This window comes from Malaclemys terrapin, chromosome 3, assembly GCF_027887155.1.
Source record: "Malaclemys terrapin pileata isolate rMalTer1 chromosome 3, rMalTer1.hap1, whole genome shotgun sequence".
Lineage (NCBI taxonomy): Eukaryota > Metazoa > Chordata > Testudines > Emydidae > Malaclemys > Malaclemys terrapin.
In genome coordinates, this window is record NC_071507.1 from 139,934,631 (window position 1) to 139,961,744 (window position 27,114).

Below are 27,114 nucleotides of genomic sequence, written 5' to 3' on the forward strand. Positions count from 1 at the left end.
ATGCATCAACCTGGCATGCATCCAGTGAGGGGAGCTTTAATAGGTCTGTGAGGGTGTGGTTAAGGGGGAAAAGGGCATGGTTGGAGCATTGCTGCAATTCTCAGCTATCTGATCAGACTCTTGGGGTTGAGGATAGCCAGGCATAATTTAAAACAGCCTCAGGACAGCTGGGACATCTGAGAGATGTACAGAGGATGATGGACGCCCAAGTGGGGGAGGAAAGTCCTTGTTGGGATTCCCTCTGGGATCAGTTTCCATGATGCTTCCCAAGAACTCAGTTGGACTTCAGCCTTTATCACTGAGATATCTTTATTTGGCATACAGCAGTGCTATTCTGAGTTGATTAGACTCAAACGCAGGTGCAATGGATGCAAATTACATAGCATCTCTCTCTCTCTCTATATATATATATACTTTGCATATCTCATTGCATTTACGATACATTGCATTACACATTTTTAGATTGGCTTGGTTCGTTTGCAGGAACCAATCCCTCCTATGCAGCAAGCTCTGTCCACACTTTCTATGCTCAGTACTCTACCTTTACATTCCTAATTCATCTAGTTCACAGGAACTAGTGCCCTGGGTGTTCTCCCTTTTATCTTAGCTGGCTCAGACAGTGTCTTTCTAATCTACTAACCTCTTTACTAATTTAATGCACACATCCTAGTTGCAGCCTGCTGAGTCATTCACCTCCCTAATCCCATGGCCTAAGGAAAGGAGACCTCCCCCCATGTGTTAATTTATCAGGCCCAGCCTCTCAGCCACCCTCCCACCTTGGCAGTGCCACCCATGGGGGGGGTCACTGCGACAGCCTGTGCGGATGCCAAGCGGGGGCGGGCTTGGGCCCCTACTAGCCCAAACCCGCTGGGGCAGGCGGCCGGCGGGGGACACTGCGCGGCTCCTTCCCCGGGGGCACCCCCAGGAGCTGGCGCCGGCGCTGGGCGGCCCGGAACCCGCACGTTTCCCGCTGCCGCTCTCCGGGGCCAGGCCTCAAATCCCTCCCGCCCCCGCCTGACCAGCGGGACCCGGCTCTGGCCGCCGCCGCTTCCCGCGAGAGCCGCGGGCGGGGCGGGGCCCAGGGACCCCCGAGGGCGGGCGGCGGAGGCGGGGCTGCGCGCGCACCCAGGGCCTGGTCGGTGTCATGGCCGCGTCCCGGCTGCCTCCGGCAGCGCTGACGCTGAAGCAGGTACCGGCCGGGGGCCGCAGTGCAGGCTGAGGGAGTCGCTGCTGCCGGCTTCAGCCCCCGCTGTTTGGGGGCCGGACGATGGCGCCCTGCCTGGCCCAGCGCTCGCCCCGGGGCCGCTGCCCGTTACCGTGTGCAGGGACCGGGGGGCTGGGCTCAGCGGCTGCGGGCCAGAGGCGGGAGAGCTGCTGCCCCTGTTACCTGACACCTGGGTCAGAGCCCGACGGGCACGGCCCGGTGACTGGCCCAAGCCCCGGGGTTTTCAGAGCGGAACGATGGGGGCAGTTGGCAGCGCCAGAGACTCTGCTGCGCCGCTTGGGGGGGACCGTGGGTGAGTGGCTTGGCCCAATTGTCAGTCGGGCTAAGCACCCACGGCGCCAGCTGGACGTCAGTGGTCTCCCCTCCGTTTCCATCCTGAGCCTGCTGCCCTCCACTGAAACAGCGCCTGCCAACGGCTTGTCTCCACTCTAGCCTATGTCGGCAAAACTTACCTTGCTCAGAGGTGTGAAAAAACCACCCCCAAGCAACATAACTTACACCATCGTAAGCACTCCTGTGCACAGCATTATGTTGGCGGGAGCGCTTCTACCACCAGCATAGCTTCTGCTGCTCATGGACAGGGCCGGCTCCAGCGTAGCAAGCAGGTGCCTGGGGCGGCCAATGAAGAGGGGGGCGGCACGTTCGGCGGTGGGACCGTCACTCCCTCTCCGAGCGAAAGACCTGCCGCTGAATCGCGGCCATAGAATGAAGCGGCGGTAGAGCTGCCACCGATCGCCATAGCAGCTTTTTTTTTTTTTGCTGCTTGGGGCAGCAAAAATGCTAGAGCCGGCCCTACTCATAGAGGTGGTTTTACTATACTGACGGGAGAGCTCTCTGTACGTATAGACATGGCCAAAGTCTCTAATGCCCCCTCCTTGAACAAAGCTCAGAAACAGTGCTTCATCTCCTCCTCCACCTCACAGCAGTTTTTGACACTGTCAACTGTGCTCTTCCTCTGGAAATCTGACCTGTTTTGGCTTTCATGACTGAGTCCTTTCCTGATTCTTTCATCTCTCTAATTGCTCCTTCAGCATGTTGTTTGAAGAATCCTTCTAATTCCCCCCACCCCAATTTTCTGTGTGGGTTTCACAGAGCTCCCCTCCTTTCCCTTCTCCCATTCAGCTATAATTTCTACAACTCTGATATCTGCATCTCCACTCCAGACCTGTCGGTTTCTGTCCAAACTAAAATCTCAGATTCTGTCATTGACATCTCATGAACATCCAGTTGGCAGTGTGGCCAAAACAGCTCATATTCTCCCCTCCCCCCCTTCCCTATTTCTCAAGCACTGTGGATATACCACCACAGTTCTCCTTGTCAGAATTTGGTGATCTTTGACTCTGCCTTCTATCTGGAGTCTCACATTCAAGCTGTGTATAAATCTTCCCAATTATTTTTGCAGAATATCTTTAACATACAGCCTTTCCTAAGCATCCACACAGTTAAAATTTGTAATCCAAATCACTACAACATCCTCTTCTCTGGCCTTGAGAAAGGCAACCTTGCCCTGCTTGTATCCATTCAGAATGCTGCTGCAAGGATCATTTTCCTAGCACATCACTTTGACCATGCCCCCTCCCCCGGCTCCCTCTTCTCCATTTTCAGTCCCCACATTACCTGTTGACTCTCATAGGCTATAGAGAGGTTGACTCCTGCTTCTGTTGTCAGTGATGCCAACCTTAATCATTCACTTGTTAAATTCTCAAAGAAGCTTCTTTGTGCTTTCTCCCATGCTGCCTCATGCATGGGAGGCACACTCCATAAACATTCGCAATTGCACCTCTCTTTTGCTGTAATGCTTAATTTTTTTGAGCTCCCCCCTCTGTCTGTATCTGTTTGTTGTCTCTTGTCTTGTATTTAGAGCTTGTCTGTGAAAATGTTATACTGGTATAAAGTAGTATAACCCCCCTAAGTAAGTGTGGATAATGTAGTTCTGATATACCTATTCCACATAGGATGGGGAATAAGATGTACCAGTGTAATGTACTTTTATACTGGTAAAACTGCATCCACACTAGGGTTATACCAGTATAACTAGGCTTGGCAGAATTTGATTTTTTTTTTAATAATTTTGATGGATAACGTCAATGTTTATTTTTAAGCATTTTTTTTTAAATTTTAGGCTATTTCATTTTTCACAGTTGTGGGGAATTAGGAGGGGTTCAGACAGGTGTTATTTAAAGACAGTCGACATTGATATTCAAAAGGTTAACGCTTTATAATCTTTAAAACATAAATTGTCAAAATATACAATGTAAATATCTTTAAATTAACCTCTAATAAGTTCTCAAGCAGTATTTTTCTTTGCCTATCCTTACATTTTGATTATAAATGGAAATATTTTTTATTGATTTGTGTATGTTTAGTGAAATCGACATTTACCAAGACAAATCTGATCCTCCCAAGCCTAAATATAGTGATGTCAGTAAAAAAAAAAAAAATCACACTCCTAACTGAAATAGTTATATTGGTGCAAAAGCTATATGTAGACCAGGCCATAGACTGTAAGATGTGTGGAGCAGGGACCATCTTTCTGTTGTGTTTATAGAGGGCACAATGGGGCCCTGGTGTATGACTAGGCGCTTTGCAATCTAGCTAATCATGGGAATTTCTAGTCCTTTTTACAGATTTCCCTCTATTCCAGTGGTTCTCAAACTGTGGGTTGGGACCCCAAAGTGGGTCAGGACCCCATTTTAATGGAGTCACCAGGTTGACTTAGACTTGTTTGGGCCCAAGGCCAAAGCCTGAGCCCCATCACCTGGGGCCAAAGCCCCAGAGCTTCAGCCCTGAGCGGCAGGGTTCAGGTTACAGGCCCCCTGCCTGGGACTGAAGCCCTGGGATTTCGGCTTTGGCCCCCCTTTCCAGGGTGGTGGAGCTCGGGTGGACTCAAACTTCAGTACTCCCTCCTGGGGCGTGTAGTAATTTTTGTTGTCAGAAAGGGGTCCCAGTGCAATGAAGTTTGAGAACCCTGCTCTATTCCAATAGCCCAGCTCAGATTAGATCATTCAAATTTAAAATTTACTCTGTTTTTCTTCTAAATTTTAAGCTTCTTATAGACTAAACTTGCATTGCAGGTACTTTCTCTTGGTTCATTTAATTTCCAGGTGGTATTTGGATTAAAACTCTATAAAGGTTTTAAAAAAACCTTTCTTTGACTGGAGACCACTGTTGCAGCAGATATAACAGGCATTTCCCCTATTCTTTGCAGTTCTTGAGAAGGCAGCAGGTTCTTCAGTTATACAGAAGAATTCTGCAGGCTATTCGTCAGGTACCTACTGAAACTGATCGGCACTATCTAAAGGAGTGGGCAAGGGAAGAATTCAAAAGAAATAAAGATGCAACAGATGAGGTGAGGAATCAGAGGCAGCAGCCTCATAGCAATGCCTTTTATATACTTGGCAGCATTAGGGTTACCATATTTTGTGCCTCCAAATGGAGGACACTCCACGGGGCCCCGGACCCGCCCCCAGCCCCGCCCACGCCCCAACTCCACCCCCTCCCCAAAGTCTCCGCCCCCTCCCCTGCTTCCCGGGAACATTTGATTCGCGGGAAGCCTGAAGCAGGTAAGGGGGAGTGTGGGGGGAGGAGGCGCGGCCCAGGCTGGCCCCCCAGCGGCTCCAGCCTGGGTCGGCTCGGGCCCTGGGGTGCCGGCCCTGGCCCCCGGCCGACCACCCCCGGCCCGCCCAGCACTGCCGGCCCCCGGCGGCCCGGCCCTGCGACCCCGGCACCGCGGGCCCGGACCGGCTCCCGGCCCCGCGACCCCAGACCGGCTCCCGGCCCGGACCGGCCCCACGGGCCCGGCACCGCGCCCGGCTCCCCGCCCGGCCCCGCGCCTGGCCCGGCACTGCGACCCTGGCCCGGCCTGGCCCCCAGCCCGGCACTGCGCCCCCGGCCCGGCACCGCGCGCCCGGCCCGGCTCCCGGCCCGGCACCATGCCCCCGGCCCCGTGACCCCGGCCCGGCCCCGCACCGGCCCCGCACCGCCGACCCCAGCCAAAGAGGCCCCGGCCAAGCCCTCCCTCCCTCCCTCCCGATTTTCCCGGACATTCCCGGCTTTTGGGGATTTCCCCCCAGACGGGGATTTGAGCCCCCAAAAGCCGGACATGTCCGGGAAAATCCGGACGTATGGTAACCCTAGGCAGCATTCTTAGTGCTACAGATTATGGTTTGTCATATGCTTTGTTTTTTTAACTGCACCAAGCCTTCTGTAACACCTGTTTTTGGAATCTATTTTGTTGATTATTCTAAAACAGGTAATGTTTATACAAAAGCGATACAATACATTGGGGAGGGTTCAGAGAAGAACCATGAGAATGATTAAAAGATTAGAAAACAGTGATAGACTCAGTCTATTTTGTTTAACACAGAGAAGGTTAGGGTGACTTGATTACAGTCTATAAGTATATACACAGGAAACAAATATTTAATAATGGGCTCTTCAACCTAGCAAAGAAAGGTATAACACAATCCAATGGCTGGAAGTTCAAACTAGACAAATTCAGACTGGAACTGAAGCATACATTTTTGACAGGGAGGGTTATTAACTATTGGAATAATTTGTCAAGGATCAGTGTGGATTCTCCCATCACCAACAATTTTTAACTCAAGATTGGATGTTTTTTCTAAAAGATATGCTCTAGGAATTATTTTGGGGAAGTTTTATGGCCTGTGTTATACAGGAGGTCGGACTAGCTGATCACAATGGTCCCTTCTGGCCTTGGAATCTATGAAAACTGTCAACACTATCCCTTCTTTTCTTTCTTGCTTGTGAATAATCTTTTTTTCTGATTCCTTAAATTGAGTAAATTGGAATTAAAAAACAAAACAAAAACTGCTTGCTTGAAATAAGAATCAGACAAAACTATTAATTTTACAATTTTGTATTGAATAGTGGAGAGCAATTATAAGTTTACTAAGGCCGGGCCTGCCTTTTTATGATATCTGTTGGGGTTATATTTAAATTAGCTTTGCGCAGTGGCAGTATCGTAGCCAATGAGGTTAATCCGAGGCGCGATTATTGCTAATTGAAAACTTTATTAATTTAGACTGAACAAAACAAATTTGACTTGATATCTGTATAGGAAATGGCAATGGGTGGGGAAAACTTCACCTTTTCTCAAACATTTCTACGCCCCTGCTTGCCAGCTGTGCACCTTTCCTAGTCAGTATTAAGGAATTACTGGCTGGAATTATGCAGACTAAGTGATATACAGAATTCCAGAAGAATGTCCACACCATTTATCTCTTAAAAATTCCTCTCTACAATGCACATCTGTGGTTCTTACCATTTATTCACAGAAACATTGGAAAGGACATGGATGTATAAAGAAAATACTAATTTAGTTAGATTTTGAATCAAAGAAACTTTTCCACTGACTTTTAAGCCACAGGAATAACTCCCAATGGCACTGTTAAGAACTTGTGGAAAAATGACTGGCAAATTAATATATGCAGTGTTGTAGCCGTGTCGGTCCCAGGATGTTAGAGAGAGAAGGTGAGTGAGGTAATGTCTTTTATTGGACCAATTTCTGTTGGTGAGAGAGAGTTGCTTCACCTATCACAATGATGAACATATTGTGTGGTCTTCATTGTTTTAGAGACTGAATGCTTTATTGCATGCCATTGACTCAGGCAAACAAATTGAGTGAAAAATGCAGCAACTCTGGCAAAAAGCTGTATATTGTTGTGTGTTATAATATAGGTGTTCAGCCCAACAGATTCCATTTCACTTTACAGGATGCAATTAGGATGATGATTACTCAGGGCAACATGCAGCTTCGGGAGCTTGAAAGAACACTTCAGCTGGCAAACTCCTAATCTTAATTCTGAGAGCCAATGGACTTTCATCCACTGTGGGAAGTACAGTACTTTCTCCAGGATGTAGCACCTCATCTTATGCTAAGATACCGGTAATGTTTCAAGGTGGAATACAGTACAATACCATTATTTCCTTTCTCTTTTTGAGTCTGTTACCCTGAATATTTGACAATCATAGACAAATTACTTGTGCCATATTTGTTCAAATAATCAAAAGTGTGGCATAATACTTACTGAGAGAGAAGCAGGAAGTACTGAATAACAGCAGCAGTGCGAAAGAAAAACAAAAATCTGGTTTTAATGTATTTTCTGTTTGTTTTCTACATTAGTTCTAAATGTTACAATCTTATGGGAGTCGTCTCTAAAGTCCCAAACTCCTGAACTTTCTGTTTCATAATAAATGTGTTCAAAATACTAAGAAAATTTCTCAGGTGTAGGTGATAACTTGATCCAGTTTATTGTTTGAGGTAGTGTCTTTAACCATGATTGAATAAACCTTAATGATGAGAGAGAATTTAACCTAGGATATGGTTATTGCCAAATTAAGAAATACCTCTTATGATTATACTGACAAGTGTTCACATGTTACATAAAGTAGAACAAACTGAAAAAGTATATTCATAGAATATCAGGGTTGGAAGGGACCTCAAAGCAGGACCAATTCCCAACTAAATCATCCCAGCCAGGACTTTGGCAAGCCTGACCTTAAAAACCTCTAAGGATGGAGATTCCACCACCTCACTAGGTAACCCATTCCAGTGCTTCACCACCCTCCTAGTGAAAAAGTTTTTTTCCTAATAGCCAACCTAAACTTCCCCCACTGCAACTTGAGACCATTACTCCTTGTTCTGTCATCAAGTATCACTGAGAACAGTCTAGATCCATCCTCTTTGGAACCCCCTTTCAGATAGTTGAAAGCAGCTATCAAATCCCCCCTCATTCTTCTCTTCTGCAGACCAAACAATCCCAGTTCCCTCAGCCTCTCCTCATAAGTCATGTGCTCCAGCCCCCTAATAATTTTTGTTGCCCTCCGCTGGACTCTTTCCAATTTTTCCACATCCTTCTTGTAGTGTGGGGCCCAAAACTGGACACAGTACTCCAGATGAGGCCTCACCAATGTCGAATAGCGGGGAATGATCACGTCCCTCGATCTGCTGGCAATGCCCCTACTTATACAGCCCAAAATGCCGTTAGCCTTCCTGGCAACAAGGGCACACTGTCGACTCATATCCAGCTTCTCATCCACTGTAACCCCTAGGCCTTTTTCGGCAGAACTGCTTCCTAGCCATTCGGTCCCTAGTCTGTAACAGTGAATGGGATTCTTCTGTCCTAAGTGCAGGACTCTGCACTTGTCCTTATTGAACCTCATCAGATTTCTTTTGGCCCAATCCTCTAATTTGTCTAGGTCCCTCTGTATCCTATCCCTACCCTCCAGCATATCTACTACTCCTCCCAGTTTAGTATCATCTGCAAACTTGCTGAGAGTGCAGTCCATGCCATCCTCCAGATCATTAATGAAGATATTGAACAAAACCGGCCCCAGGACCAACCCTTGGGGCACTCCGCTTGAAACCGGTTGCCAACTAGACATGGAGCCGTTGATCACTACCTGTTGAGCCCGATGATCTAGCCAGCTTTCTATCCACCTTATAGTCCATTCATCCAGCCCATACTTCTTTAACTTGCTGGCAAGAATACTGTGGGAGACCATAACAAAAGCTTTGCTAAAGTCAACGAATAACACATCCACTGCTTTCCCCTCATCCAGAGACCCAGTTATCTCCTCATAGAAGGCAATTAGGTTAGTCAGGCATCACTTGCCCTTGGTGAATCCATGCTGACTGTTCCTGATCACCTTCCTCTCCTCTAAGTGCTTCAAAATTGATTCCTTGAGGACCTGCTCCATGATTTTTCCAGGGACTGAGGTGAGGCTGACTGGCCTGTAGTTCCCCAGATCCTCCTCCTTCCTTTTTTTAAAGATGGGCACTACATTAGCCTTTTTCCAGTCATCCGGGACCTCCCCCGATCGCCATGAGTTTTCAAAGATAATGGCCAATGGCTCTGCAATCACATGTTGTGGCCCTTCCTTTCCTTCCTCATGTTGTATTTCCCACATGAATGGCAACATAATTTGTTTATTTCAATTTCAAAAGTAAAGGAGGTTGAGTTTCTCGGAATGTAAATAGCTATATACCCAAACAACAGATGTACACAGCTGCCAGCTAGTATGTCTTGGTTCAGTTCTAACAAGCAGCAGACCAAGTTTCTTCAAAGCTATACCTGCAGACTTGGTTGAAAAACTTCACAAGGCTGGTTACCCAACCACTGGCTGACTGATGGGCTGTTAGAAAGAAATTTCTCCTATAGTTAGGCTATATTCCAGAATTGTTGTCTATGGGGTTTCTTGAGCCTCTCTCTGAGGCTCTGGTTCTGCCTACTACCAAAGACAAGACACTGGATTAGACAGCTCTCGGTTTGTGTCGAGAGGTTGCTCCTGTGGATTTTTTAAAGCAGGGGTGGGCAAACTTTGGGCCACATTGGGGTTGTGCAACTGTATGGAGGGCGGGGTAAGGAAGGCTGTGCCTCCCCAAACAGCCTGGCCCCCGCCCCCTCCCACATCCCACACCCTGCCTGCCCCCCTCAGCACTCCCAACCCATCCAACCACCCCTGCTCCTTGTCGATCACCCCCTGTCCCCGGGGATCCCACCCTCTTATCCAACCTCCCCTGCTCCCTGTCCCCTGACTGCCCTCCCAGCCCCTATCCACATTCCCGCCCCCTGGGACTCCCACTCCCAACCCTCCCTGTTCCACATCCGCTGACCACTCCCGCCCCATCCAACTGCCCCCTCCTCCCTAACTGTCCCCCAGAATCCCCCGCTCCCTTACCCAACCCCCCCAACCCCTTACCAGCAGCAGGAGCTCGCAGCCACGACACCCGGCCAGAGCCAGCTGCGCTCCCCATGCTGCCCAGCGAGAGCGTGGCTGCAGGGGAGGGGCCGGGGACTAGGCTCCCCAGTCGGGAGCTCAGATTTTTTCTTCAGTTCTTTAAAAAACAAACAATCTGCTTCCTTGATGATTAGAAGGGCCTTTTTGAGCAGAGCCTGAGTATACCACCATCAAAGGCCAAGTCTCCCCACCCCCCTCTTTGTCTGCACACTGCTGCAGGATTCTTACAGATCATGCTGATCAATATTGTCTAATTGTTTCCTTGTCTTTTTCTGTCTGTATCACCTAATGTTTTTGTATTGTACATAACACTGTAGGCTCGTTGGGGCTGGGATTGTCCTTGTTGAGGCTGTGAGGTCCCAGTCTGTAAGTGGTGCTTCTAGGAGCTACCACAATACAAAAAATAAACACACAACATGCACTCTCAACACAATAGTGAAACTGAGTAAGATAAGATTTTTTCCCCTTCATTTTAACTTGTCTTCTTCAGTTACAGTAACCTTAAGGGATAAGGAAGTGTGATTTTTTTTTTTCAAGTTGGTGTCGCTTTAATTTCTGCCAACAAGATCAGCTTGTCATTAATCTCTGTCCCTTTTACAGTGTGGAGCTCAGGATTTAAAATGTACTAGAACTCTTTTATAACACTAAATTAATTGTGCTTTATATAAATTTATGCTGGCCTACTCCTGCAGTAACAATTATCACACAAACCTTTTAACCATTTATTACATTCACAAAAAAAGGAAAATCAGTTAAAACATTTTACACTTTGTTTTGAAAACTTCCTTTTTTCTGTCTAGAGAAAAACTTTGCTTGATAGTCTTTGCTTGAAAAGTCAGATTTAGCTGGCAACTTCTGAGGCATTGATGGTGAAGTCCAACCAACACACTTAAAATAAACACAGCCAGTGGGAGGTAGAAAAGATCCATGAAGATTATCAATTGCAGCTTCAGTTTGTTCCTTGCTTGCACTTTAGCTGCTAGAAAACCACTGGCATAGACCAGAAATTTATTAGCCATTCTGGTAATCTCAATCAATCTTGTTTTTAGCTTGCCTCTTTGGTCACAGGTTTACAGCAATATTGCAAGGGTAGATTTGTTTTTGCTGGCTAAGCTGGTCTCTTAGGAGACAGAAGGCAAAAAGAGGTAGAAGAAATAAGGAGGCACTGACACATAGGAAGGGAGTAATATTAGGAACATCAGGTTCATATCCTAGCTGTTGCTCAGGATTTACCTGACCCTCTGAAGGTGATGTCATCTGGCTCCCTCTACTTGTCTGATCAGATCAGGACATCATTCAGATTCAGGAAAATGATGTGGCAGTCCCAACAGGTGATGAGAGTAGTGACAACCATGATTAGTGAAGCTCTCTGACTCACAGTAAAGCCTTTCTCCTCCTCCCTCCCGGCAACAAGCTGCCAGCTGCCCCCAGAAAAATAGTACCCTATGTAAAAGGTTAAATGGACACAAATCAGATATTAGGAATGGCAATATACAAAAACCTCTAGGAGAACACTTCAACCTCCCACTAGGGCTGTCGATTAAAACTGCAATTAATTTTTTTTAACTGTGATTAATCGCACTGTCCAACAATGGAATACCAATTGAAATTTAATAAAATATTTTGGATGTTTTTCTACATTTTCATATATATTGTATTCTGTGTTGTAATTGAAATCAAAGTGTATATTTTTATTACAAATATTTGCACTCTAAAAATTATAAAGAAATAGTATTTTTCAATTCACGTCATACAGTACTGTAGTACAATCTCTTTGACATGAAAGTGCAACTTGCAAATGTAGGGGTTTTTTTGTTACACAACTGTACTCAAAAACAAAACAATGTAAAACTGCAGAGCCTACAAGTCCACTCAGTCCTACTTCTTGGTCAGCCAATTGCTACAGAACCCGAACCACCAAAAAAGAAAATCAATCTTCTGGTGGTGGCTTCTGACTCAGATAATGAAAATGAACATGCGTCGGTCTACACTGCTTTGGATTGTTATTGAGCCGAACCTGTCATCAGCATGGATGCCTGGAATGGTGGTTGAAGCATGAAGGGGCGTATGAATATTTAGCATATTTGGCATGTAAATACCTTACAATGCTGGCTACAAAAGTGCCATGCAAATGCCTGTTCTCACTTTCTGGTGACATTGTAAATAAGAGGTGAGCAGCATTATCTCCTGCGAATGTAAACAAACTTGTTTGTCTGAGCGATTGGCTGCACAAGAAGTAGGACTGAGTAGACTTTCATGATAAAGAGATTGCACTAAAGTACTTGTATTAGGTGAATTTCTTGTTTTTTTTTTTTTTTTTTTACAGTGCACATACTTGTAATCAAAAATAAATATGAAGTGATCGCTGTACACTTTGCGTTCTGTGTTATTTGAAAATGTAGTAAACATCCAAAAATATTTAAATAAATGGTATTCTATTATTAATGATGCGATTAATTTTTTTAATTGCTTGACAGCCCTGGTTCCTCTGTATTTATTATTTTAAACTGCCTCTCATTTCCTACTCTCTAGCTACAGTTTTCAATGTGATCAACTCTGTAAAGCTAGAAAACACAGGAAAAATAGCTTTCTGAGCAACATTTATGTTTTATTACTATGCAAAAACATTCACTTTTTATCAAGATGATACAAAAATTAAATAGACAACATGCCTCTGCATTCCTACAGTAGCTTAAACAATTGACTTAAAAAAGTTGTAAACATACGAAAATGTCTAATTCTTTATTTTTGACTACTGAAGTCAAAGTATTAGCACTAACAAATATCCCCATTACTACAGCTATACTGTACTTGTCTTAATAGTGCATTAATAGGAATTAAAAATACTGTAATATAATACAATTTTCTTTGCTTTATACATTTACTAAAAAGATACAAGCTCGATTTCTAAAGAGTTAACATTATGTTTACAATACTGTAAAGTATGTTTTGTTCATCTTGATTTCCAGTGTCAAGAGATTGCTTGTTTGCAATATTATGCCAAGGAAAACAACAGTTTTTTCAGTGGAATGATTTAGGATAGCTGTTCCTGGGCTATCATGATCTCTGTTAAATAACCTTGTCCCTATTATCAGTATCTTCTGGAGTCTCCTACTAGATTAAAGCACGAAGCCCTAGAGGCATAGAGCTGCAACTGTCTTGTACATTACTGAGTAGAATTGGGGCCCAACACGGTTGAGGCCTTCCGATACTACTGCAATATAAATACTAAATAATAAGGTGAAAGATTCTCAATAGCAGTTCACAGTGGGGAATTTTCTATCCATCAAAGTTTTCATTTTATGACAAAAGATGTGGTGGTCTGGAATGGATTTCCCTTTAGAAAACAATGGACATACAAGGTCTCTAATTCTCTCCCCCCCCCACTTAAAGAGAAATGGACATGGGAAAGCAAAAGAAAGAGGGGGTCACTTAAGAGGTGCTAGAGACAACATTCTAGGCAAGTCATTTGGAGTGAAATCCTGGCCTTACTGAAGATAATGGGAGTTTTGCCATTTACTTCAGTGGAGCCAGGAATTCACGCTGGGTCTATGTGTTTCATGCTCCTATAGAAAATTGGAATTTAGGCATCTCAGAGGAAGAGTCTTGCCTATGAATGTACTGCTGCTCATAAAACATAGTGGGGACTTAGTAAAATATTTGCCACTCATCTGATATAAGAAATTACAACTTTTCAATAAGGTTACTTGAATAGATACCTTCACTAATCATGTAACCTGCAATAACTATTCAAACAATAATTAAAGAGAAGTCAAAGTTATAATATGCTTGAAAAATGCAAACCCAAGGCAAAGGAAAGTATCAGTGGGAAGCTTCTGTAAACAAGTAACTTATTTCTAACAAAACCATTTCCATTGGGTGATTTTTGTGACCTACAAGGAAATGGGAAACTCTCCCTTCAGAATGTGATTTGGGTTATTGGTACCTGATGATGAAGTACCTGGCAATTCTTATCTCTGACTGTAAAATTGTATGGGATCATGGTAAAATGTATCTCATGAGAATGTCCCATCTGCAGAGACTTACTGTTATGACTACACGGACAGTGTCTTTTTGGATATTTGATCCTGGTATTTCTGGAACTTCTAAATTCTAAAATTACATCTCATTAAAAAGAGGCAGTTTTTATATTTGTAAGTATTGGGTGCAATATTCTACATACTAATAGATCCCCAAATCAGCAACACTGCTGTTCACATAAAAACTAATTCCTCAATTTCCATGCCTGCACCTGTTTCCTTGACGCTAGCTTTCTTTTTGCACCTTAGTCCTTAATTTATTGAGCTCCTCTTCTAAACTTTTAATATGCTCCTTGAGTGCAGCTTTGTCTTGCTGTGCTTTTTGATTAGCTTGGCACTGGGCTTCTTCAATCTTCCGCTCATACCACTTTTCCATTTGAGTGGAAACAGCCTCAAAAAAGTACTGAGTAATCTCCAAAGCTTGTGAAGTGTCTTTGATCTGAGGGGCTGCTGGTTGATCTCCAGGCAGAGCGGATGGTTGCTGTGGCTGGGTATGATGTGTTACTGTGTGTTGCTGGGGCCTTTGTCTTGACTGCCCACTTTTGCCAGACTTCTTTGTTTGAGTTCCTTTGTCTATGAAGTAGCCACTCTGTTGCTCAGTCTTTGCAAATTCAGTCAAGGGGTGCAAAGCAGTTTGTACCTTAACATGTCTTAATTTGGAACCTGAATGCTCTGACAATGGTTCTTCCTGCTGGAACCTGTCGAAAGCAGTGGAGCTAAAAGCTTTGTCTTTACGCCTAACAACTTGAGGGACTGCAGAAGGAGCTGGACCAGCAGCTGTCATTTGTTGCTCTGCACCTATAAATTAAAAAAAGCATATGAGAGTTCTGAGCAGACTTATGCAAATATTGAGAGAGAAACTCCCGTTGTTCTGAGGATTGGGGGAGGCCAAGATTTCCTATATACCATGCTATACATTTTGTAGACGTTTATAATATATTGTCTTATATCTAGGGCTGTCAATCACAGTTAACTCATGCAATTAACTCAAAAAGATTAATTGCACTTAAAATACCAATTCAAATATATTAAATATTTTTGGATGTTTTTCTACATTTTCAATATTGATTTCAATTACAACATAGAATACAAAGTGCACACTGCTCACTTTATATTATTTTTTATTACAAATATATGTACTGTAAAATGATAAAAGAAATAGTATTTTTCGATTCACCTCATAAAAGTACTGAAGTGCAATCTCTTTATTGTGAAAGTGTAACTTACAAATGGAGCGTTTTTTTGGTTACATAACTGCACTCAAAAACAAAACTGTGTAAAACTTTAGAGTCTACAAGTCCACTCAGTCCTACTTCTTATTCTGCCAATCGCTAAGACAAACAAATTTGTTTACATTGATGGGAGATACTGCTGCCTGCTTCTTATTTACAGTGACACCTGAAAGTGAGAACAGGCGTTCGCAAGGCACTTTTGTAGCCAGCGTTGCAAGGTATTTACGTGCCAGATATGTTAAACATTCATATGCCCCTTCATGCTTTGGCCATCATTCTAGAGAACACGCTTCCATGCTGATGATGCTCTTTAAAAAAAAAAAAAAAAAAAGCGTAAATTAAATTTTGTGACTGTACTCCTTAGAGGGAGAATTGCATATCTCCTGCTCTGTTTTACCTGCATTCTGCATATATTTCATGTTATAGCAGTCTCGGATGATGTCCCAACACATGTTCTTTTTAAAAACACTATCACAGCAGATATGACAAAACACAAAGAAGGTACCGATGTGAGATTTCTAAAAAGAGCTACAGCACTCGACCCAAGGTTTAAGGATCTGAAGTGCCGTCCAAAATCTGAGAGGGATGAGGTGTGGAGCATGCTTTTAGGAATCTTAAAAGAGCAACACTCTGATCCGGAAACTACAGAGCCCAAACCATCAAAAAAGAAAATCAACCTTCTGCTGGAGGCATCTGACTCAGATGATGAAAATGAACACGTCAGTCCACACTGCTTTGTATCGTTATCAAACAGAACCTCTGGCATCATCTCTGGCAAATTGTAACCAACCTTGTTTGTCCGAGTGATTGGCTGATCAAGAAGTAGGACTGAGTGGACTTGTAGACTCTAAAGTTTTACATTGTTTTATTTTGGATGCAGTTTTTTTGTACATAATTCTACATTTGTAAGTTCAACTTTCATGATAAAGAGATTACACTACAGTAGTTGTATGAGGTGAATTGAAAAATACCATTTTTTTGTTTTTTACAGCGCAAATATTTGTAATAAAAAATAAAATACCAAGTGAGCGCTATACACTTTGTGTTCTGTGTTGTAATTGAAATTAATATATTTGAAAATGTAGTCAACATCCAAAAATATTTAAAATAAATGGCATGCTATTGTTTAACAGTGTGATTAAGCGCAGTTAATTTTTTTTAAATCGCTTGACAGTCCTACTTATATATCACTTCTTCCTATGGATAAATTCATAGGCTTGCGACTTAACACACACATTTGTTCGGAACAAAATGCAGTCTGCTTGCCCGAGAATGTAACTTGAGGCATGATCACAGGATGCCTTTTCTGTAGGCCAGCAAGATCAGACATCACAGAGATCAGGCTTTTGGTCCTTAGGTTAGTGTGTGCTAGTGCGACTACACTTAGCAAGCTGTTCATGCAGTAATATTAGAATCAGAAAACCATATGTTCTTCAAGAATGGAATGTACTCCTATGGTGATCATCAAGGGAGAAAAAAGGAAGGATGAACAAAAAGTGTGTATGGAGTTGGGATAGATAAACCGTAAAAGAATAGCTTATACATATGGGAATAGGGTCCATGCACCAATAAAATAAATACAATATAGTTGATTCAGTGGAAATGTGACAATTCAGTGCATTCTTACATGTAAGACCCTGGGTTGGGAGCAAACCCAGCCCTCCACTGTCCCTGAAAGTAGTAGAAACTACATCTATTTTCACCAGCTGAGGATTTGCCAAGAAAGATATAATAAGATGGCAGGGTCAAGAAAAGATAATGAGGTAAATCCCTGCCAACTAAGCCCTGAAACTTTGGTGGTTGCCTTGTTTTAACCAGAATGTATAGAGATGGGGGAAGAGAGGTATTGATGATGGGAAGGAAAGCATACCACTGAAGTTAAGTAATCTTGGCATTTTTATTCTCTGAAAGCTTCCCCTGTTAATCAGCACATGCCTTTGAATACTACAGCTAAATGTCTAACAAGATTATACCTGATGCAGTGTCTTGTTCAACAGCAAAATAATGCTTTCCAAAGCTTTGTTCTGATGTCTGGCCTCTACTCCTTCCCATGTCTTCTGAGAGACTATTCTGAAGTGTGATATAGGAATGCTGCTGTGAGTCCTCTGACTGTGGTGGGCTCTGGTTAGTTTTACAGTCCTTCGCACTATGGAGGTTCTCTGTATCCAGGGTCTCTGTGAGGGACTCACAAGTGGACAGAGTTGATTTTGGTCTTGAAGATCTAGAATCTCCAGAAAGCTTCATCTCCAGATTCTGAATCTTTAACATGCACCAGGTTTTCAATTCATCCACCAAGGAAATCTGTGAAAGAAAAAAAATTTTCGTTCCAAGTGGCCAGATTTTAAGTCAGTATGTGTTACTCCAGGTACAATCTTCAGTCTATCAACGATGAAGCTCAATGTAATGTGCCTGTGCCATAGTAAAGTTACTGTTTCAACAGCAACCCTCACGGACAATCACTACACATCACAGTAAATGATAGTGGCATAAACAACATTTATACACTGATGTTACAGTTTTACAAGACAGTGGTTGGAGAAAAAAGTCTATATCAAACACTATTGGGTTTTTGGGGACAATGGTGCTACCTCTGATCTCTGTGTTTCTCTTGTTTTAGTGCTAGAAGAACAGATAACAGACTAATTTATAATCAACCACTGGTTTTCAGGTTACAAAAATGCTTAGTATTAGAAGGCATTTGCCGATAAACATTTAAAAAATTTAGTAAGAACTGAATTATATAGAAAGAAGAACACTCCCCATATACTTCTGTTTGCCTGTTATTTATATGGCACTATGGCAGTTTACTAAGGGTCTAATCCAAAATCTACTGAATTCAATGGGAGTCTTTCCACTGACTGAATCAGGCCCTAATAGAACAAGAATAAATATTATGCTTGTTAAATATAATTCAGATTGCCTGTTATGGATCACTCAATCTCCTTTCTTTTGGAGTATTAGAAGATTGAGGCTTCTTCAGTCTCTATGGAGAAGACTCAGAGACCAGCAAGTAGGGAAGACAATTTGATACACATGCCTCTTGCTATAAAGCTTGGGGCAGCTCTAATTGTTATTTCTGCCTCTGAAGTACTTTCTCTGGATAAAGTGGTTTTGGGGATGAGAGACAGATCAACAGGTTAAATTGAGATTATCATCCCTGTCTCTATAGGCAGATCTGGGCACTAGTTATTTTACTATTATGCCCCTATTCTTGTTTATGGCAGCTTTGCAAAGTTGTGTCATGAAAATCTACCAGTACAGGTATGAAATGTATTTCTCTACTCTTATCTGGATTTTCATAATGAAAATACCTAGTTGTTTTTACTTCCCTATCAAAAGAGAGTTACTAGCCGTGGGTGAGTTTGCAAGTAGAACTTTACTAGCATGTTTGTGGGGAGTTTGTACCCAAGAGATGGATTCAAAACAGCAGATGGGTATCTGCAAGAGGACAACAATATCTGTTCCAGTATGCTATTAAAGAAATAATCTTAAGTAATAGTGGCTTATTTGCAGCAATGCTCAATTTGGGAAAAGTGTGGTATTGCCATAATGGAACAGGGAAGAGACTGCAGTCTTCTGCCTCTCTCCATGAAAGTGTTTTTCAGAGGAAGAGGGCAGAGACAGATCAAGGAAGAGAGTGTTTGAGGAAGGGAAGAGGGAGATCATTTCAGCATAGGGTGAAAAGATCACCTAAGGAGGAAAAAGTAGAGTATCTTTTCTAGGTTGTAGAAAGAAGGCTTAAAATTCCTTTTAAAAAAATTTTACATTAAAAAAATCAGGCTTGATCTATCCAAAAGCCACTCTGGTGACAGAAGAACTAATAAAATGACCACCAGGATCAAGAGAGTAAAAGTTAAAAGGGATGTTCTTGAGTCAAATTGTTCAAAGTGTTGTTTTGTTAAAACTTCCAGTGATTATTTTAAGGAAAAAAAGTCTTTGTTAAAAGTTTCCATACACCTAACCCTAAGTTGTCGGAGCTCAGATCAGATTTTACCTTCCTGACTTCTGGAAACTCTGCACCCCACTCCCCACCAAAATAACCTTTTAAAGTCCACTTTAAATATTTCAGATGGCCAGATAAGCATCCAGACATTTAAGTGCTTACTGGAACCAAACTTTTGAACTAATCCATCCCTGAGTGCTACTTATTTATGTTAATTGTGTGGAACAGTTGTTCCTCCCATACCTGCCGTTTCTCTCCCTCATTTTTTTCGAGCTCAGCATGCTGTTGAAGGCGATGAAGGCACTCTGTTCTCTCTGCAGACAGCCTCTCAGCCATTAACTTATCTAAAACACGGAGCTGTGGTAGAACACAAAGCTCAGTTCAAATGACCACGTTAGGAAAAAATCAATGTACGTCTGATAAATTATCATGAATCTTTTGACTCTCACCCTTTATTTCTAGGAACAGTGTCAACTAGTATTAGAACTTGCTTACGGGGGGGGGGGGGGGCATTCACAAAGCTATATAATTAAAAGTAATTAAAGACTTGTTTTCACTGAAATTTAATGCATGATAATTTAAACATTCCCTTCATTGAATCCCAACAGCTGCAGCATTGTCTTTAGTCTATCAGACCCCAAAAGTGAAGCTAAACAGTTCAGATTCACTATGCAAAGTGAGCACAGAAGTCACCTGTACAGTTTATTTTAACTACTATTCTTCTCAGGACTCTGGCTTGTAACAGTAGATCTCCCTGTGGAACATCATAGTTTAAAGGTCAAAGGTATGAATTAGATTTATATATATATACACACACACACACACACACACACACACACACATACAGAGACACAGAGAGAGAGAGTATATACACACACACTATGAAAATGAAAATATTTACTGAGACTTAATCATGTTTCTAACATTAATAGCATGCTATCTCTGGACCATTTTCTTACTTGATGTTGAGTTTTGTTTTCCATCTGGCCCAGCTTGATATTCATCTTATCCTGCACTGTCCCAAACTCAGCTTTTATCTCCTCCACAGTTGCCTCCAGCTGATTCTCCAGTTTATTAATCAGTGGCTCACAACGACATCCATTTATTGGGGCCTGAGAGCATAAGGAATAGCAATTATTTATCCCTGTCCTATTAACACTCAGAAACAGTACATTTTCACTACTTCTTCTCTATTTGAACTTCCTGCCCCCTAGCTAATCTGCTTTGGTACTGCTGTCCTGCATGAAGAAGGAAATAGGTATATGAAGTATATTTTGTTTGGGAGTGGTTTAGGCTGTAGTTCTGCAATCTGATCTGCATGGAGCACTGTTGACTTCACTGAGCTACAACTACACTACAGGGGGGGGTCGATTTAAGATACGCAAATTCAGCTACGCGAATAGCATAGCTGAATTCGACGTATCGCAGCCGACTTACCCCGCTGTAGGGACGGCGGCAAAATCAACCTCTGTGGCTTCCCGTTGACGGCGCTTACTCCCACCTCCGCTGGTGGAGTAAGAGCGTCGATCCCCGAGAGGTCGATTTCTACCCGCCGATTCAGGCAGGTAGTGTAGACCCAGCCTGAGACTCCAGATGGGCAACAAGGATCCATCTTGCAAATCCAATTGCAGGATTAGGGCCTGAGACCTGACGTTATGATTCTTAACCATGCGGTAAAATTGGGGAGAGGATTTGTTGGTTTTTGGGTGTTGTTTTGCTTTTGATGCTATAAAACTGATTTGTTTTGGCTTCTGACTTTTCTTTAACCTGAACATTTTGCTCAGTTTCCTTCAATTGCAATTTAAAATCTCATATACATCATTGCACAGCCCCCTTTACTGCGCTAGCATTCCTCTCATCCTCATCTGTCTGCTGGCAGCTTCTCACACACTCATCTCCTTGCCTTCTTCCTTGCAGCCTCCCTGAGCTCATCAGCAAGAACCCTGCTACGTCCAAATTTAAGTCTCTCAAAGCCCCACTTGTGCCAGGCTGCCTATAAGTAAATGTAACTGACATGTATGCAGATCCTTACTTGTTCCTTTCCCCCTTAACCTTTGCCTACCTCCGTCCTTAGACTGAGAGATTCTTGGGGCAGCAGGAACCATCCCTTATTGAACGTATGGAAATTGCCCAGCTCTTCCTGGGCACTACCACAAGAATAATGAAATAAATAAAACAACAACAACTCTGCCTCAGGTTTCTTTCTTGAATCTGACATCTAACATTAGAATAGTCCTCACTGTGCTTGTCTCTGGAATTTTCCAATCCTTCCTCCAAAGTTTCTACTTCTTGAGGCCTCCGGCCATCACAGCAACAGAGTATCTGATGTCTGCAATAGATGCTCTTCAGTTTCTGTTAAATTCCATTCCTACCTTCTGATATATATGATTCCCCAAGCACAGCAAGGGAGAATAAAGGTTTATGTTCAGATTCAGAGGAGGGAAGCACTGCTTTCCTGAACGTGTCTTGGTACAGTATGCATAAAAGCAGCAGTAGTTAGCTGGAATAGACCCATCAGATCAAAGTCGCTTACATCTCAATAGGGGAATCACTTGATAATTTATTGCATGCTTTTGTGCTGTTCTAAAAATGGCTTTAGGTGAATATTTGCACATTCACATTTAGGGGAACTATACTAAGTCCAACAAATGGGCGGACTATCCATTGCACATTCACGAGGTTAGCAAATTACAGTGTCTGAAGTGCAGTGAGTTTATGTGATTTGGTGTTCCCTGTTCACTAACCAATCTGCTCTATTTCATATGGGTTGGGTTAAATCTCAGTGAAATTGGGAAGGGGCATAACCACCCCCCTTCATTTACGATAGTTGTTAAGAAGCTATTAAAGCATCTTTATGGAACCAAGTAGCTGAAATAATAGGAGCTTCTACTCAACACAAAAGGACATAGGAGGCTGTTCAGGAATTAGAACTAGATGGGTGCAGGGGCTTTGCTGCATATTGTTTTAGTAGAGGGATATGCCTGAGAAAAAGTCGGAGAAACACCACAGAAGGAGACACAGAAGTAAGCAGCAAGCCTGTAATTCTTCCTGGGTTCACAGAGAAAGGTCTTTGTTCATTATTTGTAAGTAAGCAGAACTGTATCAAAGAAATGACTCATCAATTTCTCCTTCAGGAAACAGCCTGCAAGACCCTGAATTTTGGCTAACCTTACATATGTTAAACCCCTGCCTCTAGTAATTCTTGAAATCCAATAGACCCAATTTAGTAAAGAGAAGAAACTGAAACATAAAGGTATTGCACATATTCAGGCTTTCTGTTTGGACTGTAAACTCTTCAGAGCAGAGACTGTGCATTTCTTTTCATTTATAAAGCTTCTAGCTTTTCCTACTGGAAATAGGTAATAATATTCCAAAGTGGAAACTAGCAAGGTTCTTGTGTCATTTTCAATCATTGTTTGCACCTTGTCTACAAATAGGAAATGCTTCATTTATCAAAACATACACCACTTGGTATGCATAAAACCAACTTATTGTGTGCCAGACTTCATTCTAAAATATTGGTAAATCCCATACAACAAACTGAAGAATTAATAACATAATACCCTTGAAAACATAGTCAAAGGCCATCTCTGTTTCATTTCCTAACTGTGCTCAAATCCCACTACGCACTTGTACTTCCCTGATTTTTGATGGTGATAGCTTGTTTACCTGCATTACTTTACCGTCCTTTCCACGATACAGCGTGTAAAGCTGGTAGGCTCTGAACTCATGTGGGGGTGGTGGAGATGAGCAACGATGTTTACTTCTACGATGCTTAGGTAAGCTCTGCTGGGGACCAGGGAGTGTCTGCTGATCAGTTGGTGAAGCAGGGTCTGAGAGTGCTGAAATCTGAAACACACACAACATTCCCCAATTTACCAAAAAAAACCCTATAAATGACTGCTGCTTGGAATCTGAAACAATCAGCTGACTCCTGTCTCAGACCAGGGGGCATTGGGAAGGCCGGGGAGATGGTGTACTTACCCCTTAGCTAGGAGATGGGAACTCTGTATTATTTAACAGTAGTCTCTCTCTCTGTTACTTTAAATTTATTGGTACCTTTTCTCTTGGCTTTTTCTTTTTGTTGTTCTTTCCTTTGGGCTCTGGTGAAGTTGACCGTGGTTCATCTTTCAGATCTCCTTTCCTCTGAGGCACCTGATCACTGCTGTGAGTATCCTCAGCAGCTGAGACACTGCCCTATTTAAAACAAAAACAGGGAGTTGTGAGGGCTTGTCTTTGCTACATCCCTAATTTTACATTGTTTTGCACAGTAGTCACAGAATCACCACCAGAGGGTCTTCAACAGCAATGCAAGATGCACTGCGCTGGCCAGGGTTGACAGTATACCTTGCTCTGAGCATCCCTAAAAAGTATAAAGCTGGGAACTCATATAGGATTGGTTGCAGTCAGGGACCTGTGTGTTTCTCCAGGTGCCTGCTGCACAGCTACACAAAAGGTGAATTCAGTACTGGAGGATTTTATTGTAATCACTAGGTCAGACTTCCCTGCCTTTTAACACATTAAGCTGGTATTGCTTGGCTGTACCTTGCTCTGCACCACCTCATCTCTTGGCACAGACTGAGCTCGTCTTTCCTCCTTGAGCTTTTCTCTCTTCTTTCTAAGGCTTCTTCCACGGTTAAAGCGCAAGACCTGAAGCAAGGTAGCATTTCCAATCAATAACATCATCACTTTTTCCACTGATGTCCTATTACAGAAATTGGGTAATGAGACAAGCTTATTTATTTGCTATTCCACCGAGCCTTTTTAGGGGGACACATTCTTCTAGTTTGCCCCGCGCATCAGTACTCAAGTGGGCATTTAAGGTGGTAGAACCCTAGCAACATTGTCTGGAACCCAACTGCAGCTCTGTGTGCACTCCAGGAGCTATCCCAGAACATTCCTGCCAAAGGGTGCTCTGAGGTTTGTTACTAATAAAGACATTTATAATGTACCTGTGGTGCCTTAGCAAGGAGAAGCGCAACGTCAGGATTATTATGCTGTCTAGCAACCTCTAGAGGAGTCTGACCTGCCTGAAAAGACAAAAAAAAATACATTATTTCCTTCAACTAGCATAAAAAAAAATAAATTGCTGAAATATCTACCCTAAAGTCAAAGAGTTGTGTGTGTGTTTGTATAAAATAATCAAGCATTTTAGTTTACTTAATAGGTACTGTCTAAATATTATCAGCCAACATTTGAAAAATCTGCAGAAAATATCTTTGAAACATTAAGATAAAGAATCAAAGTAATTCTACCTGTACTTACATTGTTGACAATTGACCCATCAGCCCCTGCTTCCAGTAAGAGTTTGACCACCTTTTTATGATTTAATGCAGCAGCTACATGAAGTGCAGTATCGCCAGCCTGAAATATACAAAGTAGAATACAGCATGCTAGCGGACATCTTTGATTTGTATGTACTGCAGTTCCAGTTTCCTTGTGCCCCTTTATGGTTCATAGGTCCAAATGTAATTACATGACAACTGAACTTTAATAAGGGCTGATCAACAGAGAGGCAGACTAAGATTTGGGCTAAATCACATCATTTTGAGGAAGGCAGTGAGGGTTGGAATTAGCCACATTCCTATTAAATTAACCGATCCATGAGAATGTGCTCACAGAGGAAAATTATGCTGGAGACCCAAAAGCGCTTGGCCCAAATATGTCCTCAAATGCAGGGGTGCAACATTGCTGAGGGCAGAATGTTATGGTGTATCCTCCTCTGTGACAGTTGTATAGGTTTGATTATCTGGACTTTGATGACCTGGTGGTTATGAACATGTGAGCCACTTCTTGAGATTGACAAGCTGGAAAATGAGCTTGGATAAACTGCAACAAGACAATTTGGTTTTTACTTGATATGTTGATGTTTCTTAAAACAACTCTTGGAACATAGCTACCTAAGTGGCTACACAGTATATACATTGTCAGAGCACTACAGCATTCACTTCACCTCTGAACATGTACTGCAAGTACAAATGAAAAACAATGTGGGTACCACTGAACACATGCAACCACAGATAACACATGCTTGCCAGCAACAATTTAGGAGAATCTGGGACTGAAGACAAACATGTTACAGGTCAGCTTTAGGGCTGTCTGAGTAATATTGTGGAGTACAGGCAGAATGGTTTCTGCTTGCACCATGCTAATCCTAGTCAATATTATCACTCAGTAGCTCACAAGCAACTAAATTCATCCCCCAAAACAAAATTGCATATTAATGTATGAAATTGCATAGCCACTTTAATGTGGCTGAAACCCATTCAATTTTCTGTAATATTTTCCATTTGAAAAACAACATTGTACATACAAATCAGAAAACATAAGTATGATCCTGCACCATGCCATATATGGAAAGTGTCTCAGTAACATTAAATGGTTTGGTAAAGTACCATATAATTTACTTTCCTTAGCAGATTTATTAAAAAAAAATTTAATGCACTAAACCATTCTGTTGTACCACCCAGCTGAGCTGTTCAGTAGGAGCATCATTCAATTGTTTCCCCTATAAAATAAACCTGGATGGTTAGTCCTCATGTAGCTTTGTACTTAACACAAGTTTTCCTTGAATTTTCCACATTTTTGCTTCCCACTAAAGCAATAAGGACCGGACAAATAGAGAATATACCACAAAATGTTAATAAAAAATGTCATTTATGGAGCATCCTAAATCACCTTACAAACATTAATCAGTTCTGCCTCACTACACCTCTGTAAGGCAGGTAATATAATCCCTATTATACCGAGGAGTAAACAGAGACACAAAGAGGTGAAGTGTCTTGCCCTGTGTCATCACTTCTAGTGACTCCTGCTCTAACCACTAGTTCACGTCTCTTCCCCATTTAAAAAAAAAAACAAATATATTTCTATACAGCATAATAAATAGAAAATGTTATAAATTACAAATGTAAATGCAGCAACATGTTCTGAAATGATAACAAACCACGGGCACACCATTTCTTTAAGGCTATTCTTAGAAGCCCAGGCATCTTTAGATTACAGTGAAATGCACATTAAAAGGGAGTATTTACAGTGGGCCCCATATGTGATCAATGGTCCCTCATTTCAATTGTTAGCCTTATAAAAAGGGTGCCTGGCTGCAATGAATAGTTCATGCACTGACCTGGTTCTTTTCATGGACAGAACAGAAAGCACTGAGGAGTACCCTAATGATGGGCAAGTGATTATAACGAGCAGCAACGTGCAAACAGGTATCTCCTGCCTGGAAACAGAAACAAAGCTCTAAGCATGTAGTCGCAATAGAAAAGCTAATGCTTGTCAGGGTGCTTGGGGATGAAATAAGCTATTTAACACTGAACTGGAGATGTGGTGAATGACATAGAAGCATCTTAATTGTTTTTGGGGGTCAAATGGCTTAGCTACTTTATACTAATTTTACCTCTGAATCTGTATGGAAAGCCAGTGAAACCAAGTAACTGTTTCTGTTGTTGTACAATGGGGAAGTGCAGAGGATGTATCTCAAGGAAGCTATGGAAATTCTATAATGGATGCAAAATGCAAGGCCTCAAGCATTTAGAGTACTGTGCTCTTTTGCAGGCTTTGCTATGTTTAAACTCATGTATATCTAGCTCCAATTTTTTTGTTTTGTTCCTGTTTTATGCCAGATCTCCAATAAAGAGAGGAAAGCAGTTTGAAAATTCAAAACTATATGAAGTTCTTTGGTTTGATAGCCCCCACACAGTGCATAGCCTGGAGGAGTGTCTCTGAAGAATTTCCTTGGACTCTTACGGAACTCTCTATGATTTCCACTTTTCAAACACAGGGGAGGACTCCACCTGCAGACTTCTATTACAGTATTCGGGTGGGGCCATCCTATGTCTTCAAAATGAGCAACCAAGAATAGCTTGCAGTCAGGTGCATGTAACAGCAGAAAACAATGTATATACA

At 42.4% G+C, this 27,114-nt stretch overlaps 2 protein-coding genes and 1 pseudogene across 9 annotated transcripts in view; 2 read left to right on the plus strand and 1 right to left on the minus strand.

Moving 5' to 3' along the window:
* The first annotated feature begins 1,102 nt into the window (after positions 1–1,102).
* Positions 1,103–27,091, plus strand: LYRM2 (LYR motif containing 2). 2 transcript variants are annotated; one of them, XR_008444305.1, is made up of 4 exons: positions 1,103–1,189; positions 4,434–4,574; positions 6,961–7,133; positions 26,832–27,091. XR_008444305.1 is itself a non-coding variant. In XM_054021613.1 (3 exons), the coding sequence occupies exons 1-3, from the start codon at positions 1,145–1,147 to the stop codon at positions 7,039–7,041; spliced, it is 267 nt and encodes an 88-aa protein (XP_053877588.1). In that variant the 5' UTR covers positions 1,103–1,144; the 3' UTR covers positions 7,042–7,170. The 2 variants fall into 2 exon arrangements, 1 of the variants encoding a protein (XP_053877588.1); XM_054021613.1 differs by lacking the exon at positions 26,832–27,091 and having other exon boundaries at positions 6,961–7,170.
* On the plus strand, positions 6,188–6,304 carry LOC128835177 (U4 spliceosomal RNA; annotated as a pseudogene).
* The window catches only part of ANKRD6 (ankyrin repeat domain 6), a 166,536-nt gene continuing 150,118 nt past the window's right edge, over positions 10,697–27,114 (minus strand). For all 7 annotated transcript variants that reach the window (XM_054021606.1, XM_054021601.1, XM_054021602.1 and 4 more), the window contains 10 exons: positions 26,330–26,428; positions 24,469–24,567; positions 24,156–24,233; positions 23,749–23,853; positions 23,263–23,400; positions 22,873–23,052; positions 20,163–20,315; positions 19,447–19,560; positions 17,234–17,561; positions 10,697–14,826 (listed from right to left, as the gene is read on the minus strand). In XM_054021606.1, coding sequence (XP_053877581.1) covers positions 14,255–14,826; positions 17,234–17,561; positions 19,447–19,560; positions 20,163–20,315; positions 22,873–23,052; positions 23,263–23,400; positions 23,749–23,853; positions 24,156–24,233; positions 24,469–24,567; positions 26,330–26,428 — 1,866 coding nt within the window. In that variant the 3' untranslated portion in view covers positions 10,697–14,254. The remainder of the gene's footprint in view (positions 14,827–17,233; positions 17,562–19,446; positions 19,561–20,162; positions 20,316–22,872; positions 23,053–23,262; positions 23,401–23,748; positions 23,854–24,155; positions 24,234–24,468; positions 24,568–26,329; positions 26,429–27,114) is intronic.

Coding starts and splice junctions, on each gene's coding strand:
- LYRM2 (XM_054021613.1), top strand. CDS start 1,145: ATGGCCGCGTCCCGGCTGCCTCCGGCAGCGCTGACGCTGAAGCAG. Junction 1,190..4,433: donor CAGCGCTGACGCTGAAGCAG/GTACCGGCCGGG, acceptor TATTCTTTGCAG/TTCTTGAGAAGGCAGCAGGT. Junction 4,575..6,960: donor ATAAAGATGCAACAGATGAG/GTGAGGAATCAG, acceptor TTCACTTTACAG/GATGCAATTAGGATGATGAT.